Consider the following 19,715-nt stretch of genomic DNA (forward strand, 5'->3'; position numbering starts at 1 on the left):
TCCCTGACAGCATCTAGAAATCTCAGAACGGAGTTGTACTTTTCATCCCTATCCCCGGCTGTTCTCCCTACATTTTACCCTTTGCATATAATAATCAAAGGCACATAAAATAGAGGATATGTAATAGGATATAGGATAAACTTTTTCAAATGTGAAGGGGAGCAAGATAGGGAAGGAGACAACAAAGGAAAGGAAATGGATCTTAAAAAGAGTTGAAGGAAATCGAGCTTTTGCAAATGTGGAGGGGAAAAGTATTAGAGAGAGGTGAGGAAGGGGATGATAATGAATTAAGATGTGTTATGTACATGTATAAATTCCTCGTGATGAATGTGACCATTATGTACTGTAAATATGTACTAAAAGAGAAACATTTTAAATATTCAAGGTACATCTTAAATAGTCTATGTATTTCAGTAGTTGTTAAAATTTTAGGAAAAATAAAAATATCTCAAATGGTAGTTTTACAAATAGGTAAAGATAATTACAGCTATAACATTTACTCATTATGCATTGTATGCAAAATATAATTTGATTTTTAAAATTATGGTCCATCCCCAATAAGGTTTTGTTTCCCTCTTCATTGATTTATAGATATATTTCAGTCTCCAAATCTCAACAGATTTTTCCTTTATAGAAATTCAGGAGTTGGTGTCAAAATTTATAATTGTTCCCTACTATTCAAGGATTTCATAATTCTGATTTCACCTACTTGCTAAAATGTATTTGTAACCCCCAAATCAATACTTTTGGTGCTTTTGCAGTCATTCACAGAGCAGTGAAAATTTTGAGTCACCCCAAATGCACATTCCTAGCTGAGACTGAACAGGGCAACACCCTGCCTTCTTGCTTTAGTTCTCATCTTTGAAGCAGTCATCCTTCTTATACTCTGTTTAAGGGCATGTCTTCATATTTTTGTGCTGTTTTTAGTCATTTTGCTGTTTAACATGGCTCCCAAGCATAGTACCAAGTGCCATGTAGTGTCCCCAAGCCTAAGAATACTATGATGAGTCTTAGTGGAAAAATTCATTAAATTCACTTAGGCATGGGTCTTCCAAAGAAATACACATGACTGGCAAGGTAGTGCATACCTGTAATCCCAGCTATTTGGGAGGATGAGGCAGGAGGCCAGGTTCTAGGACAGCCTGGCCAACTTACTGAGATCCTGTCTCAAAATAATAAAAAAGGCTGGGTCTGTAGCTCTGCACTCCGTAGGTTCAGTCCCCCATACCATGGAAAGAGCGGACAGGAGAAGGGAGAGGGATGACACATAAAACAGTTATACAGTGGATCTTCAAGTTACGACTGGCCTGATGCATGAACAACTTGGGTTAATTAGGTTAATGGAAGTTTCATCTTCCTTTTGTTATCTATCATGTGCACCCAGGTAAACATCCAGATCTCAACTATACTGACTTAGTTACAACCTGCCCTTGGGAACCGATCGATCATAATTTAAGGGTCCATTGTATATGGATTAGTTGACAAAAATATGACCAGAGGTTCACAGGGACATATCTTTTCCTTTCCTCTAGGAGCAGTGGTCCAGTGTTTGTGATAGCATTATAAAAACTATGACAAGAACAGATATCTGCTATGTATGAAAATACAAAGAACCTAGACTAACCAAAATGAATTTAAACAAGTACAAAGTTAGAAGATGCTATTGTTTCACTTGAAGTTATACTACCCAGACAGTGGGATGCTGGCATAAAAATAAACATAGATCACTGGAACTGAGAGTCCAGAAATAAGCCATACATATACTATTGATTTTTTTTCTTTTTTTGACAAAAGTTTTGTGGAAAATCAGTAGGAAAAGGAAAATCTTTTCAACAATTGAATCAGGTGTGTAACCTTGGAAAAAAAATAAACAGCAACATCCTTATGTCGCATATATAAATTAATTCAAGATAAGTCCTAAACCTAAATTTAAAAACTGACATGACATGAGGCTATACTCTTAAGTGAAATAGATAGGAAACACTTGAGTAAATACTGAATAGTTTCTCTGGTGTGAAAAACTAAAAGTGTAAATAAGGTTCAAATGGTATAATTGAGAAGGTAAAATAGGAAGAAAATGGCCAAAGGGGAAGTGGGAAGGGGAGGGGAAAGGAAGTATGGGAAAAGAAATAATGTGAAAAAATTTAAAAATGGAAACAAAGTCTTTGTAAATAGGGAAGAGTGAAGGGGGTGAAGGAAGGACAGGAGTATGGGGAAAAAACAAGAACCAAGATACATCATGTAAAGGTACAGGATCCCAATGATAAATGTAACTGTATTGTTTGCTCTAAATGTGCCAGTAAACTTAATGTGAAAAAAAAGTGAAACATGACAAACCTTCCAGAAAAAAACGTGAGTACAAATATACTTGAATCTTGGATAAAGATTTCTTGCAGAATATTACAAAGATACGATTGCATCTAGAATATGTTAAAACTATTACAACTCAAGAAATAGTCATCAGTAAACTTTTTAAAAGCCCGCAAACCAAGATCTGACATGTAAGGATACAAGAGCCCAATGATGAGTGCAACTATGTTGTATACTTAAAAAGTACCAGTAAACTTAATGAAAAAAAAAAAAGCCAGCAAAAGTCTTGAACAGTCATGTTACAAAAGAAGATATATGAAGGGCCAGTAAGTCACACGGAAAAATACTCATCATTGGTCATCAAGGAAGTATATTTTAAAACAATCATATGATTCATCTCACCCCTCCTAAAGTGACTAAAGTTTAAAAGCAAAATTTGCAAATGTCAGCAAGGAAGTCAAGGAACTGGAACTTATATGGACTAGTGATGTGAGTAAAATGTACAACCCCTTCAGAGAACTTCTCTTGGTAGTTTATTTTATAGCTTTAAACATACATTTATCCTGTGACCCAGCAGTCTTACTCCTGGACATTTACACAGGAGAAAGGAAAATTATCTCTTCATATGTATGAGACTGAGACTGTTTAAATGAACAGACATTTCTCAGACAAAGAAGTAAAAGCAGCAAGTAAATATATGAAAAAATGCTCCACATCACTGGTCATTCCAGAGATGCAGATGAAAACAACACTGAGATTCCACCTCACCCCACAAAGAATGGCTGCTATCAAGAAATCACACAATAACAAATGTTGGCAGGGTTGTGGGGAGAAAGGAACCCTTCTCCATTGTTGGTGGGAGTGCAGACTGGTGCAACCATTGTGGAAATCAATATGGAGATACCTCAAAGAGCTTGGACTGGAGGTTCCATTTGACCCAGCCATCCCTCTGCTGGGTATCTTTCCAGAAGAACTAAAAGAATCATATCACAGAGAAGTATGCGCACCCATGTTTATAGCGGCACAGTTTGTAATAGCTAAAACTTGGAAACAGCCCATTTGCCCATCCGTTGGAAACTGGATAAAGAAGATGTGGTTTTTCTATTAAAATGGAATATTACTCAGCCATAAAGAATGAGAAAATAGATTAATTCATGGGAAAATGGACACATATTGAGGATATACTCCTAAGTGAAATAAATAAGTCACACGTGTAAATATCGAATAGTTTCTCTGGTGTGAATAAACTGCAATAATACATAAGATCCTAATAAGATTACTGACATTGTGAAATGGGAAGAAATGACTAAAGGTGTAGGGAAGGTGGGATGGGTAGGGGAAGGGTAATAAGGGAAAAGAAAAAAATGTGAGATAATGAAAAGAAAGAAATAAAGTGTTTGTAGATGGGGAGGGGAGGAGGGCGTGAAGGGAGGGCAGGGACAAGCGGAAAAATGAGAACCAAGACCTGTCATGTAGAGGTACAAGATCCCAACAATGAATGTAACTGTACTGTATCCCTCATATGTGCCAATAAACTCAATTAAAGCTGAAAAAAACAAAACAAAACAAAACAGAGCATTACATTACTCTAATGTCAACGAAGTTGTGGCATCACTTTGAAACCAGCAAGAATTTAAACCAAAAGGAATTGGATATGTTGAGTGTAGACACCATGAGAGCACTAAAACAAAAGGTATAACAGAAAGGAAAAGGATTTTGGAGCATTGGATGGATTGATTCTCACTTCTAAACACTTGTACGTCAATCTCCATAACCCACACAAGCAAGAAATTTTGTAACCTTTTCTGTTAACAAACAAAAGGTCCTAATGGTCACGAGTGAGGGGGCCCTGGTGGGTGTGGCCAGCTCTGCATTGGCACAGTCAGCAGAGCTCAGCATAGTGACCCATGTGATTCTCTGAGAGTGCTCGGTGCCCAGTGCTGCTCTTCTTCCTGCTGTCAGGATCACTGGGATTTTATACAGGAGGAGGAGACCCCTCACCTCATATCACTTCTATTGTAGCAGGTCGCCAACACCCCATTGTCTGAGGGGCTGGCGCTAATGTGCCTGATTTCACCCGCTTGGTGGAGGAGCACGTTCTTATTTATAAAGTTCTTTTCATCCTCAAAATCTATGATGTGGATCTGATTATCATATTTAAGAGACTGTGTCCCAACCCCCACCAAAAAAGTAGCTTTTTTATAATGCCCAAAAAACAAACAAAACACACTAGAAACAACCAAAATATTTACCAATAGGTGCATGGATAAACAACATGCCAGGTATACATATATGATATAATACTTGTCAATGTTGTAACAGTGAACTATGGATTTAGGTGGATTAGAAGAAGGTTACTCAGAGGAGTGCATATTGTATGATTCCACTTATGTATGGCCTTAGGAATCAGAACAATGGGGCCAGGGATTTAGCTCAATGGTTCCACCGCCTGCCCTGCAAGCACAAAGTCCTGAGTTCGATCCCCAGTACCAAAACAAGAAATCAGAACAAGGCCTTGCCCACTGGTATGGGGATTAATTGCAGGTTGTCATGAGAAAACTTCTGGGGTGATAAAAATGGTCTTTGTATTAGTTGGAAGGTTGCTCCATTTGTTGAGTCATGAAATTATATACGTAATATCTGTGCATTGTTCTGTATACAGATTATACCACATTAAATAAATAATGTGATCCATAAATATTTTTCCTGAATGTTGTGTAACACTGGATTAACTAAAGATGGATCACAGGACCACAGTTTTGAGATAATAAAGTTTCTACCACAAAACTGCCAGGGGAAAATATATTATTGGACTGTGACATTACATCATCAGAAGGCATGTGATTATGTGTTTCTTAAAAGTATAAAAAATTTATTTTAGAAAACGTGGAAGGTAAGGTTTGTGAAAGACTCAGAATGTGTCTCCTATTCTTGCTTCACCTAGAACTTCAATTTTTTTTCAATTTTTAAACACTTGAAAGGTTATATAGCTAAATATGTTGAAAACAACTCCTGGATCAGGTCAGCAAGCAGAAGGTGAGATACTTACGATGCGAAGTGTTGACTGAATACAAGGAGAAGAAACAGCAATGGGGCAAGTGCGTGGGTTTGGTTGTTTGTCTTAATGCAAAGTCGCTGTGCTTCTCAGCTATATCCAAGGTGAACTGCAAGCTTAACAGATGTTGTGTTTCCTCAGGAAAAGGAGAATCTTTGTAATCTGGAAAAGAAATACTTCAGCCTCTCAGGGGGGAAAGGGTTTCCTGTTAACCCCAGTACTTTAAAGGAGGTAAGCTGTGGTTTTTTGTATTTGTCCTTAGCGATAAGGAGATGTACCTCCGTTTTGTGTGGTTAGTTGAATAGTGAAAAGAATAGCTTAAATGGTTTGTGAAGGCGCTCAGTACTTTGACAGCTTTCTTGCCTTTCGTTGTATGCTTTTGAGGATTTCAGGAATAATCTTTGTGTCTAACGTATCTGTGCTGTGTGTGTGTGTGTGCGCGCGGGTGTGTTTACTTTTTTGGCAGAGACCATAAGGTATTTTGGAGTTTCAAAAGCACTTAGAGTCTCTGGCATCTAGACCAAGATAAGCTTTACATTCTTTCCTTCCTGCAACTTCCTTTATCTCCCCTTCTCCTCTTTTACTTTACCTCTCTTTCTCCTGAATCTTGGGGAACAGAGAAAGGCCCTCAGACATTTGAGGAGACAATCTCATGTGCATCTTCTCTCTGTTTCTCTTCCCATTGCTGTTCGTGGAACTTTCTCTTCTACCTGGGAATTCCTACTTACATTCAGCTGCATATCCTCTATCCATCCTTCTCTGGACCCCAATACTACTCTTTCCAAAATACACCCTTGCCAGGTTTCACTGATAGAATTTTTAATTATGATTTGGAATTTGGAAAATTATAATTATAATCCTGACTGAGAAAGAAAATTGTATTCTTTATATTTTCTTAACGTTCATCAGCTAAGGGAGAAGCTTGCATTATATAAAAATTTGCATAACCAAAAGAACTGCTCTTATTGTTTATAAAAATAGTACAGCTAGGGATTTTTACAAAGAAAACTGTGTGTAGGAAATAAAATCTTATTACAATAACAGGTGTGACTCTATGGATGCCTCAGAAGCATTTTTTTAAGAAGTATTACTGTGATAGCTTTGTTAAATCATTCAGTTTTGTAGTTTGTCTTCCTCATTGAGAACACAGAGCTGGCAGGGTCAGTGAACAAAGAGTGATTATGAAGGGAGTGTGGTGGTGTCACAGGGCTGGGAAGGGGCTGCCCTGTGAGTCATGGTCTTGAAATGCAGTTTACCTTATGTGTGATGGGAAGCCATTAACTGGCTGTACGTAGGGAGGTAACATCGTTTGAGACCATTTGCTAAAGATCACTGGGCTTCTCCGTGACAATCAGATTATAAGGTGTGGAAGATGTAAGGGAATGTGGAGGAGATAGCAGCAGTTCAGGCTGGAGATTCTGGGGCTTAAATAAGAGGGATGACAGGGAAGTAAAGAAGTTAGTTGGATTAATATACAGTGTGTTTTATTGGCAAAATTGAAATTTTTTTTTTTTTTTTGGTACCGGGGATCGAACTTGGGACCTTATGCTTGCAAGGCAGGCAGTGGCACCACTGAGCTAAACCCCTGGCCCAAAATTGAAACTTCTTGCTGGGAGGTTAGATGTTGTGGTGAAGTAAATAAAAGGAAGTGGCCAGAATGATGCCATTATTCCCCTTTAAATAATGAGGCTGACAGTATCTTTTATTGAGATAGAGAAGACAGGAAAAAGTAAGTTTAAAGGGAAGATTTGGATTTTGACCCTGGACACCCTTGGTTTGAAGGGCTTGTGGCTCCCAGATGAACTGGGTGGTCTCTAAGGTCTCTCTATCTTGTCTCCTGACAGAAAAATAAAATCTTTCATTTTCTATTAATCAGTTAGTTTTTTTTTCCTTGCAGGCTTGTAGTGTCAAAAGCACATTTGGCTTTTTGATTACTGTGTATCTGCACAATTTGTGCGGTTAAATCACACCTGTCTTATCCCTTTAATATACCAAGAAAATTTGATCAATTAAGTTTTTTTTATTTTGGTTTCTTGTCTTTGCTTTCTCTATCTCTCTATCTCTCTATCTCTCACTCTCTGTCTTTTTTTTTTTTTGAGGAGTGATGAATTTATGACCTTACTCTTTACTCCCACTTTTGACAGACAGCACACACTTTTGAAGCAATTAAGTTGTATGATCTATAACCATTTAAGGAATCTCAGTCCTTGGCTTTGAAACATTCTGTCAACTGAGCAAAAGAATAATTCACAGTTGCTAATTTTCTTTCTGATTCATTATCGCGTATAAAGTGAAATTTGACAATCTAGTTAATTACTTCCTTTCTTTGGTTTAACCGTATAAAACTTCATGTGATATCCATGGCCCTTTCAGAAGTACGAGACATTGATACATCCACTTGATAAGCAGTCGACTTCAGCTTTTCACTTTGTCATCAAAGTTCTCAATAAGAACTGATTTCCAGCCTAGAGTTTTCTGCTTACCAACATCACATCACGTCACATCGCATCTCATTATCTTGCCTTTTCTGGGGTCACTTTTCGAAAGCATCGATGAGCTAATGAAAGAACTCCACTGTCAAATTTAATTCCATTTTTCTTTTAAAAGAGAGGCATATTAGGCCAGGTGTGGTGGCGCACACCTATAATCCCAGCACTCGAGAGGCTGAGGCAGGAGGATCGCTGTGAGTTCGAGGCCAGCCTGGGCTACATAGTGAGTTCCAGGTCAGTCTCAACTATATAGTGAGACCCTGTCTCAAAAAACAAAAAACAAACAAAAAAAGAGAGAGAGGCTTATTTTATGTCCTTTATTCTTTTCCATATTGCTTTATTAGTATGGCAAAGAAATCATGATTGGTCTGTGGAATTGCTTTGCATGAAAATGTACAAGTACCTTTTCCACAAATATAAACTTAGGAATTTTGATTCTCAGAGATTTTGACTCATGGGTATTTTCCTCTAAGCTGAAACCAGAATTGAATTACTATGTTCAAAAGTAATGAAATTTTTGTCATGGGGTAGAGTTGGAGGTTGGGAGAATGCCTCGAATTGAAACACCATCCAGTTGCAAGTTTACTTTCTCTGTGTGCATGTGTGTGTGCGCACGTGCTCACCTCAGTGAAAAGACAATGTGCTTTTTATTTTCATTCAGTTGACATGCCCCAAAACTAAATTCCATTAGAAATAAATTACATTTTAAAAAATATTTTCTTAGCGAAAAATCCAATAACCTTCAGTCCACTTCTGCTGACACACTAACTCATCAAGAAACAGAAAAGGAGAAAATCTCAGAGAGCTGATTTGTGGAAAAGGTCCTTGAATTAGGGAGTGAGTGATTGCATTATCTGTCAGTTTTGTTTCTGGGATTTTTTGATATGTGATTCTTTTCAATGTATGTATAGTGACAACCTCATTTCATCCACAGAATGAATGCTGATTTACCTCTGGATATTTTAAGATTGAAGGTCTAGCATTGTTTATAACAGAGTCATCTTGATTTCACTAGAAGAATTATGTTTAATGTTTAGAACGCCATTTTTCAATATTAAGCACCATAAATCCATTTTAATTGCTGATTACCCTCTTAATGAAACATTTGATAATACCCAGATATCTGGCTGTGCTGCTCTCAGCTAACTCCATTGTACTGGGAATATTAATACCCTCGCATGCCTCTGCTTTTGCTTTCTTTATGTCTAACTTCTGAATTCCTCCTTTTAGGGCTATCTCAGTGTAAATGAATTTAATGAGCCATGTGGCCCTTCCACGAATCTCTCCCCTTCCACTCAGTTCCCCGCTGATGCTGACGCTGCTGTCACTGAGCCTGCCTCAGCTGTGCCGGTGAGCCAGCCACAGAGTCCAGAGGTGTGTGGGCGCGACATTTCATTCATTCATTCCTTCACCGCTGTTGCTCATGTCACAATAAACCCGTGGTAACCGAAAGACGAGTGAAACGAAAACGTGTGTGACAGATAGATGTCGTTTTGCCAGAGCGCCAGAGGGATGCCAAGTTCATAAAACATGATGAGTTGGAAATAATGTTAGAAACCATGAAATATATACTACAAATGCAGGAAGGACTAAGACAAGTAACTTCAGATAGATAAGCAGAACACCTTAGTACTCTAACCTGATCTAGTTTTCTTAGAAATTCAAAACCCAGTCTGAAACTTCTGATTTGAATCACCTTTCCAGGTTTTTATATATATATATATTTTGTTTTTTAACCTATATTTTGTTTTTAATGATAAACCTCTTAAAAGCATTGTTGGGAGTGGCCAATAATAATAAATTAAAATGTTTGGTAGTGATCCAAGTGGATTTCAGTGTGGGATTTTAACAAGAGACTACATTGAAAGATATCATCCAACATGGGTAACTTCCTGAGTAATGTGTAACAACAGAATGAACAGATTATCGATTTCATGTCTTTGTCTTATCCTTTAATTTCATATGGACATATATATATACCTTTTCTTTCTCCTGTAAAGCAAAGATCACCTGTCTGTTCTGGATTTATGTTTCCTTCCATCCTTTCTCTTCATCCTGTCACTCAACCTGCGTCAGCCCCTTGGCTGGAAGTCATGGCTACATCTATTGATTCTTTCCCTCTAAATGATACACCTCCTCCTCTACCAGCTAAGAAACACAGAAGGCAACAGCAGCAGGAGCAACAGGTAATCAGGCACTGGTATTCAGAGTGTGCAAGTTTTATTTTACCTTGCTAACAAAATCTCTTATGTGGAGTCTCTTCTTCAACTTTTTCAAAGGTGATTTTTTAAAAAAGATAAATTGCATACTTCTTTTTTTGTCGTTGTTTGGTTTTGTTTTCCATAAGGACATCTAGTATGTTCTAAGGGTGATTGGAATTTTTAGAAAGTTTTAAGAGCTTGTTTGTCCTCAACTGGCTTTTGGTATATTCAAGCAGATTTCACATCTTTACACTTCAGTTCCCATTTCAAAAGATTACAGTTCATCTCAGATTTTCTCAATACACTAGTAAGTATTTCCATAAAATCCATATTGTAAAAACTTGTGTATCAACGTGAAATATTTTTATTATATATTACTGAAACCATATAACTATCATTCCCTTGCTGTGTGTCAAAATCTGCCAAGCAAATATTTCTCTTCTTTCAACAATCCTGTGGAAAAAAATTATCTTCTCCCAGAAGTTTAAGGAACTGAGGCTAAGCCTAGTTAAGTAGCTTGTCCAAGGTCATATCACAAATTGTGCATTAGGCGTACAGAAAGCCAATTTTTATTGACCGAATTTTTAAGTAATTTATTATTCCAATGCAATCTTTTTCATACACTTAAGTATATATTAGTGCTTGGATATATGCTCACTAGATCCTCAAAGAATTCAAGTCCTACTTTTTGTGACCAACTTTCCCTTCTCATTTCCTGAAGATACCTTTACTATTAGCATTTGTTAAAAGACTGCATCTCTTCACCGTCTTCAAGTTACAACTACCTGGGATGATATAAAAGGAAATTGGTGGGAACAATGGATCAATAAGTGATGTCTACAAGGGTATAGGTAGGAGAAAGGAAGGACTAAACACCGTCACTTTTGATGTTACATTTCTCTCAATAACAGCTTCACTGAGGGTAAAAGATATCTTTTGGCTAATAGAAGAGCCCTGCTATTTTCTACCAAATATCACTTAAGCTGTTTTTATTGGCGTTTCTTTCCTATTTTATTAAGCTACCACTGTGCAATATTGGAAAGTTTTTATTTCAGAATTTGTGACAATTAGTAATGGCAAGGATAAGATTGCCATGCTCTGATGTCATTTTTCTATCTAAAATGGCCATTAATCAACCAAATTGTGAAGTTTTATTATTGCAATGTGGACATCTGGCCATGAATTCCAGCTTTTTCACTTTCTACTTGCATGACCTTGGGCAAGTTTTTTAAACTTCTTTATATCCAAGGTTCTCCATTGTAAAATAGTGATATAGAACTAAACTCAGAGGTTCACTATACGATTGAATGAGATAATCTTGTTAGAGCCTCAAACCTGGCATATAGTAACCTCTTAATAAGTATTAACTGGTATAAATAGGTCCCTCTGAAGTTACAGTATAAATATGTCATAATTGGCATGAATTAATTTTATGTATTTCAGTATCTTGAGGTTGATATTAAAATGATCAGACATAAAGAAAGTGGTTAGAAAATCACTTTACTATTGAAGACATTTAGGAGAAAGAGACCAAAAAAATAAGTTTCAAGCTGGTAAAGATCTTACCTTAGAAATCTGAAAAAAATAATCAACTAGAGAATTATTAATTATGAGCTATTATTATAAGATCTCTTTGACCAAGATCTTTTTAAGTGCGAAGGTACCCTGGAAGGATCCCCTCTATGGAAACTTCCGTAGGTTGGGAATGTTCATTTGGTGAAGTATTATTACTGCTGTGTACTTGCTTTTCCCTTCTTTACCTGCCCCTTCTCCCTTTCTTGTCCTCCTCACACTGGGATCTGTGCCATTACACAGAACAGTCCAGATAGACTAGTGGCAAAGTCACTTTGGCCACTGGCTGTTCTGCTGTCCATATGTGACCATTATAATAATTTGTAAGTTATCCTAAGGCCTCAGGGCAGCAGGCACTACAGAAGTGAAAGGCGAATTTTTAAAAATATTGTAGGTTCAGAAATAAATTCTTCCAGTGTCTAGTAACATCAAATGCTAAACCTATTCGAACACAAGGATAAGTTTCATAATTTTTCTAAAATCCGTGTTAAAATTCCAAAACTTCTTTGTAAGTGCATAATTCATTTCTTCAGTGATCTGTTTCAGTTAGTCAAGTTTTGCTATTTTGCTTTACATTTGCATTTAAAGCACTTTAGAAGTCTGGAAGAAAGGAAAAAACAGCATAAAGAAGGCCTCTATCTGAGTGACACTTTGCCTCGAAAGAAAACCACACCTTCCATCTCCCCACATTTCAGCAGTGCCACATTGGGGAGAAGCACCGCCCCAAAGGTAGGACTCGGGAGAGCCACAGACCTCACTTTCTGTGAGTCTTTTCCTTATGTTCCCCAACAAGCAACAGCCTTTCTGAAAAAACACTGAATTGTAAACCATTACATGTGTTTGTTTGGCACCCATCGTCATTAAATTGACTCTTCTAGCCTGTTCAGAGAATATTTGGAATTACATATTCTGGGGCCAAAGGTGTTTTGTAACACCGTGATAAAAGCTGGTGGGTGAGTGACCTTTACTAACCTGATAGACTGTCAAGGTTGCACTCGATATTTAGAAATAAATGGAATATAGATGCAGGGTTCCAGGAATAATAGAACCAAATATGTATGGGTCACTTCCACATGCCCGAAATGGGGATTAGCACTGTGTCTGAGTTTCCTCCTTTTAAAATCCAGCCATACTGTGCAGTAGAATTTCTTACCGATTACTGTCTTGATTGTACATATGGATAAGGTGAGGTGTAGTGGAGCCAAGTGACTGACTCGGGAGCCCTCAGCTGATACTAGGGGAGCTGGCATGCGAACCCCTGCTGTTGGACAGACTTTGGGCCCTTCTCCTGACTTTAGAGTAATTTCATTTTAATCTGTTACATAAATTGGTGTTTTAAGTATATTTTGTTGATTGTGTTGACATGAAAGATTTTTCCATTTAAAAAGAATGCTAAAAACCACTGGGGTATTAGTAAGTTTCCCCTTTTGCAGCCCACTGTGTGAGTGGGGTGAATGGAACAAGCGTAGATCCTCCCTGTCCTGCATGGGGTGCATGCATCTCTGTCCCTGCATCCGCCCTCTGCTCCTTGTGCATGAAGAACTTTCAGTCTTTCAGGTGATTGCAGACAGCATCTTCCCCAGCTCATCTGCCTTCGCTTTTGGAACTGCTATCATTGGAAGAAATTCTACGACGTTGAGACTGCCGTGGAGCCTTGTGGGCAGGACAGTGATTGGTCTTTACCCTTCCGCGGCAGCAAATGGGACACAGAGAACTACCTCATCTCTCTCTGCACTTAGACAGGAGCTTTGGAAACAGGGACGTGAGCATTGCCTGAAGGCCCATGTGGTGTATGGTGTGCCTGAAATGTTCTCTACTGGTTCTCACAGGGTCACTTGCCTCTGGGACAGAGCAACAGCTGTGGCAGTGTGCTTCCTCACTCGCTGGCAACCATGACCAAAGACTCGGAATCTCGGAGGGTGCTCAGAGGTGCGTACCTTATAAATCAAATGTCACCGTCTTTCATTAAGCAGTAGAATTCCTCAGGGAGCAGGAGTGAGAACAGATGTGGGAATGGCTAGAGTAGGGATCAATTAAAGTCCTAAATTTAGTCTTAGTACCTCCCCTGTGAGGAAGGATGTATGTATATCATGATTGTACCAAGGTGACTTTTCCTACTTACAGTAGAGATGATCCGTTTCAAATATACCCATGGTACTTTATAAATTCAATAGAACTCTGAAATCAGAAAGGTCCCCGGAGAGTGACTAACCTTTCTGATTGATTGGTAGAAGGTAAAAAGATATCACTGACATCCAGGGAGGTTACTGGGGCACTTAACCTCTATCCCTGTCCTGGTCTGTGGCTTAGCAAACCTTTTGCAGTAGAGTCATTGAGCCAACACAGTAAATAAAGCACTTGTGGCTCAGAACAGAATCTCGTTGGGCCTCTTACTGCAGCTTTAGATTATGCAGTTAGATTTTAGGTGGACTTTGTTCTCTGCATTTTCTTTGTAATAAAACAGATTGTATTTATAGTGGTGTTCCTAAATAGTCTCTGTGAGATGGAAGAAATTACTCCAGTGTAGTTTCGGAAGACTGCATCTCATTGGGATAGATTTATTTTGTCGGCACAGCGGTTTACATCTTCAGCCTGCATTGGCCCCGACTCTTGAACAAAGCGGTGCTAGATACCAAGAATCCAAATGGATAGAATTTTCCTTGCTCTTGAAATGCTTCTAGCCGAGTGAGAAAGAAGACACAAAACAGACTACTTCAATAAGATGTAGTAAATGCAGCGTTGGAGATATGCCCAGGTTGTAAATGGAAAAGCCAGTGGGGTGGCAGGCATTTGGGTTGCAAATACATCTGGACATTCATGAGGATAAAACCCTTTCTTCAGCAGGCTGGGTCAACAGCTCAGCCTCTCTGTTCTGTAGTGTTGGAAAGTAATCACTACTGTTGTCAAAAAACATGTGTCTATATAATACACACACATACCTGTACATGTAAAATTTATATACTTGTCTGTAAATGTTGCCAGTATATATTACACGTAACGTATCACAGGAATGATGCTTTCAGATCATTACTAGAAATGATTTAACAATGAAGAGAGGCTATAGTATTCTTGTGAGGGTTGTAATTTTTAAGAGAAGTTTACTCTGGTAATATTTAAATAAAATACATTGGATTGAATTTCTGGATTTTACTTTCTTTTATCAAAGTTTCTCAGTAAGCTAAAAATACCTCTATATTCATAAATAATAAAAATGACTCTATTTCAGCTTTCTATTAACTTATGGGTCAAGTCTATTTTTGGTTCAAACATTATATGTATATATTATATATATGTATATATTATTATTATATATGTATATATTATATATTATGTATGTAATATTAACAGATGTCTTCTTAAATGTATTTTTCCCACCAACTGAAGACATCAAAGCCTAGATTGGCCATGAATACAACCAAGATCTTCAGCATGTCCATGTGCTTTATGTATTGCAGTGATTTAGGGAAAAATGAAGCACTCAGGAAAGAGGGTGGGATCACAAATGATTACATTAAAAATATTTTTTAAATAGTAAGAAAAATTAGCTCCTTATCCTAAAAGTATAGATTGGTAAGAATCAAGAGCAGCAGTTATTACCGTCGTGTAAGAAGGTTCTTTTTCTTTTAACTTTTTCATTTTACAAAAAAACAGTATAGCAAAATAATAAGAAAATAACAATACTTAACACACTGTAGTTACAGCACATGACATAAATCAGAAAGATTCTTATTAAAAAAGAAACAAACAGATAATAACACAAAACTTTCTTTTCAGGAAACTAAAATAAACTAATAGTATAAGTGAAACAAATTAGAATGTATATTAAAATATTTTTGAGAGCCAGGCGTGTTGGCACATGCCTATAATCCCAGCACTTGGGAGGCTGAGGCAGGAGGATCACTGAGAGTTCGAGACCAGCCTGGGCTACATAGTGAGCTCTAGGTCAATATCAACTACATAGTGAGACCCTGTCTCAAAAAAAAAAAAAAAAATTTTTTTGAAACAATATGTAATTTGGGGAAGTACTTCAATTTCTCTCTATTTTCTATTTATCTCCCTTTTATTTTTCACTTGTATGCATAAATGTATATTTTGTGTTTTTCATATCAGAGATACCATGACGCAATTGAGCTTGCGTGTCAGACTGATTTCACTTAGCATCATGTTCTTGAGTTTCATCCATTTACCTACAAATGCCTCAAGTTTATCATTTTTATGGGAGTGTAGTATTCCATTGTGTATAAATGTCATATTTTCCTTATCCTCTCATCTGTTGATGGGTATATGTGCTCCAAGATCCACCTATTATAAATTATGCTGCTATAAACATGGGTGTCCGGACACCCCTGTAATATGATGACTCTAACTCTTTTGGGAAAATACACGGAAGGGGCCTAGCTAGTAGGAACATTCTCGTGAGAATGTGGTGAAATTGAAGGAAAGTCTTATCTCTTATTTTTCTAATGTCTACTTTCCCCTCAAGTAAAAATAATATTCATGCTTGTTTTCTAGAGGAAAGCAGATCCAATTCTCTTAGGTCACACTGTTTACATACACTCTGAAAAACCTGCTGTCTTTGATTTCTCTTCTTTTTGTGTTCCTGTTCTTTGCTGATGTGTCCTGTGGGCACCCGAAAAGACTTTGACGTCAGCCCTTGCTGCAGCTCTGCAACGTTAGCTGCTTAAAGAGTTTCATGGGATACAGACAGGACAACTTCTGGGGAAATAGCCATCCTGTGTGCGTTGCTTAGCTATGTCCTGGTAGGCCAGCCTGTTGCCTCTGACTCTCCACCCAGAGGCGAGGCAGAACAGTCAGGAATCATAGTTCTTAAAGCCATGGTAGACTTCAGACAAAGTGGCAGGATTTTCCACAGAGCCCATGCGGGTGGCCCACAAAGACCAGGAGGGCAGAATCGTATATTCATTTAGAATTGATTAATTAACACTTATTGTCCTCATTAAAATAGCAAATGCAATTAAAATTCCAAGGTGCCTAAAATCTAATTGATTTGTTATGTACACAATTAATATAAATACACTATTTTTTTTTTTGCTGCTATTCATAATGGATACATCCAGCATGATCCTGTAAGTAGTATAATAAACCTTCTTCCATCAGCACTCTTTTGATGCATCATAGAATCTTGAGATCCAACCAGAGAGCTGAGGAACTCAACTCCTGAAGTTGTAGCGGTCATTGACTTTTGTACATTTTGTCAGTTGTTCCTTTGTAAGCTTTAGAATGAATGAAATCTTTGTCCTGTTCTTTTTGTTGTTGTTGTTGTTGTTAAATGCAGGAAAGTCCAAGAAAGGTATGACAACCTCTTTGTGTGGTGGTTTTGTTTTCAACAAATACTGAAAGGTCATTGTCGAATCATCTTTAAGAAATGATCAGACTTTAAACTCTACAGTGGTGGCTTTTTAGTCTAGTGATTATTCTTTCATCATAATAGAGAAAATATCATTCATATTTGCAAGAAATACAATGCTAGGGACAGCTGCTGTTCAGTCATAGGCAGCTGCATGGCTTTCTTTGCTTTGGCTTTCTGTTTGAGGTCAAATCCTGCAGGAAACGTGAGAACTGGGGAAGCATTGATTTGTAAGGCTCAGGATCTATATAAACTGAAGACTGGGTATTATGATGTCTGTAGGCTAAGTATAAAATATGCTTTGCCTTTAAAAAAAAGCCAGGTATCAAAAATAAAGTAGGCTACATTGGGAAGATGGAAGGATTTAAGTGCCTCTCACTTATTCTTTCCCTTTAAGCCTATTTTGTAAGAACAACTTAGTGGAAAGCGAAGAAGAGTTTGAATGATTGGCTTGAATAAGTAAGACAGTCATTACTGAAGCGAGGCAGTAAGACAGGATGTCAGGAGGCTTGTTTGTTGGACTGCGCTTCAAGTAGTTAAATGGCATTCTTTGAACTTTAGCTCTTAAAAACCATGTACTATTGTCTCCTTCGCAAAAAAGGATTGTTTTATATGTATTATATTGTTTATGTTTTCCCATTTTCTGGTTGATGAATATGTGAAAAAACAATTTCCCTTGTAACAAATATTTTCTGACTAACCATGCATGTATCATAAGGTTGTTTTCCTTTTGTAACTTCTTGAGTTTGTCTCTGTAAATTTAGATTTAATCTAAAACTATGGACATTATTCTGTATTAATCCGGCACTGTCACTAACACTATAAAGGCTGCATGTTGAAAGTGTTACACAACTCTCCCGTTCCTTTGTCATCCTATTTGATCTCATATCTTTTTCCCTCTCTCCATCATTCTCTATTTTCACGCCTGACTTGTCCTGTACCTTCTTCTTCGGACTGTGGACTATCATTAGGAAGAGTGAATTCCTCATCAGGTGAGCTACCATAGGAAACCTGGTTAGCTTTACTCTCTTAAGCCCAGGTTATAATTTCAAACTATGTCACTTTCTTTTTTTTGGTTTTGTGAGACAGCATCTCACTATGTAGCTGAAACTGACCTGAACTCACTATGTATCCCAGGCTGGTCTCGAACTCACAGTGATCCTCCTGCCTCAGCCTCCCGAGTGCTAGGATTATAGGCATGCACCACCACGCCCGGCTTCACTTTCTTTATTAAAGTCCAAATAACCATATAAAAGTGTATAACATTCATATGTAAAACACTGACAAGACTATGTATGTTCCACAATGGTTAACTCACAAAGGGCTTTTGGGGTCCAAGTAGCCAGAATACACAATGAATGTCCCTTGTGCATGCAATCCATAGGCTTTCAACAAGTGTCAGCAGAGTTGGTTTTGTTTCCTTATGTATACTATGAGATGATCCTCAGATATTACAGGCCTCTTTTGATAAACCTTCTAAACCTTTCAAATAGCTATGCCTGCCAGGGTAGGAAGGATTTAGTGTATTTTCAAGTCCCTTTTTACTTTTTAGTTTCTTTCCCTTTGCTGAACATTATTCTTGCTATATAATTAAAACACAAAACCAAAAACCAAGTATACTTGGGTTAAGCAAACCTCATTTTTCCCAGTTCAGTTCTTCTGCCCCATCCCAAAGAGTAAGATGCATTCCATTTCCTTATTTGGCCATTAATATTGGTGGAGTTTACAGATGAAAACTGAATTCATTTAATGACACTTTCATGACACCCACATGCTAAATACATGGTGACACTGGGCTGAGCAGGACATCTGAGTCCCCTTCCGTGATGACAGCTGAGGCCAGTCTGTGGCTGCTCTGCCTCTCTGTGCACCCACGGTTCTTCCTGGGCTCTGCCTGTCACACTCTTTCAGTCCACTGCACATCTATGGTGTTTTTTCTACTGAAAATGCCAGTGTCTTTGGATGGCCAGGCCAGAGCCTGCATCCCTAACCAGCTCTTTAGGCACACTTGTGCAATGCCAGGGTCACAGGAGAGAGGCCCGTGCCCTTACTGAGAATGGCAGGGTAACTCGTGTTTTTAAAAATTTGTTCAGTAGGGAGAAGGCTGAGCCTGGTGACATTTGGACCCATTATGATCATGCAAGTGTTGCCATTTGGCAGAAATTTGTAGCTCTGTAAGGAGTATTCCTGCTCTCACTGGATCTGCAGGAAATAAAGTCCTGCACCCAGACGTGGTGGTGTACTCCTATAATCTCAGCACTATGGGAGGTTGGGAGGAGGATGACAAGTTTGAGCCCAGTCCAAGCAACTTTGCAACTTAGTGAGACTCTGTCTTTAAAACAGAAAGAGCTGGAGATATAGCTTAGTGCAAAGGCCCTGGGTTTAGTCTCCAGTAACACACACACATGAGTCCTGCGTTGGGAAAGAGCCTCCTTAGCCATAGTCTTTGTACTGTAGGGTGTTTATCCACCACTGGAGTGGCTGGAGGTTCAGATACAGTCAAACCTCAACAAATAGTGAGCTGGTCTGGGAGATTCACGTTGACAGTCCTTGCACGGTGCCTGGTATAACATGGGTGTCCCCTGTGTACCCATCTGAAAATGTTGAATCATTAATTTACCACCTCTCTTACCTGGAGGTTATAAATTTATTTTTATATTCTGCGATTCTTTAGAAAGCAAAAAACCCAACCAAACAAAGCCATAACCCAGGAAAATCAG

The 19,715-nt window shown here is 38.1% G+C and overlaps 1 protein-coding gene across 9 annotated transcripts in view; it reads left to right on the forward strand.

The window, feature by feature from the left end:
• The window catches only part of Phldb2 (pleckstrin homology like domain family B member 2), a 243,915-nt gene that overhangs the window by 210,111 nt on the left and 14,089 nt on the right, over window positions 1–19,715 (forward strand). For 4 of the 9 annotated variants that reach the window (XM_010630144.3, XM_010630145.3, XM_019208339.2 and 1 more), the window contains 5 exons: window positions 5,507–5,596; window positions 9,085–9,228; window positions 9,855–10,040; window positions 12,216–12,356; window positions 13,457–13,556. In XM_010630144.3, coding sequence (XP_010628446.1) covers window positions 5,507–5,596; window positions 9,085–9,228; window positions 9,855–10,040; window positions 12,216–12,356; window positions 13,457–13,556 — 661 coding nt within the window. The remainder of the gene's footprint in view (window positions 1–5,506; window positions 5,597–9,084; window positions 9,229–9,854; window positions 10,041–12,215; window positions 12,357–13,456; window positions 13,557–19,715) is intronic. The other 5 variants (XM_033755956.1, XM_033755957.1, XM_033755954.1 and 2 more) reach the window with 4 other exon arrangements.

Source organism: Fukomys damarensis, unplaced genomic scaffold (assembly GCF_012274545.1).
Source record: "Fukomys damarensis isolate Sample0158 unplaced genomic scaffold, DMR_v1.0_HiC HiC_scaffold_24, whole genome shotgun sequence".
NCBI classification, from domain to species: Eukaryota; Metazoa; Chordata; class Mammalia; order Rodentia; family Bathyergidae; genus Fukomys; species Fukomys damarensis.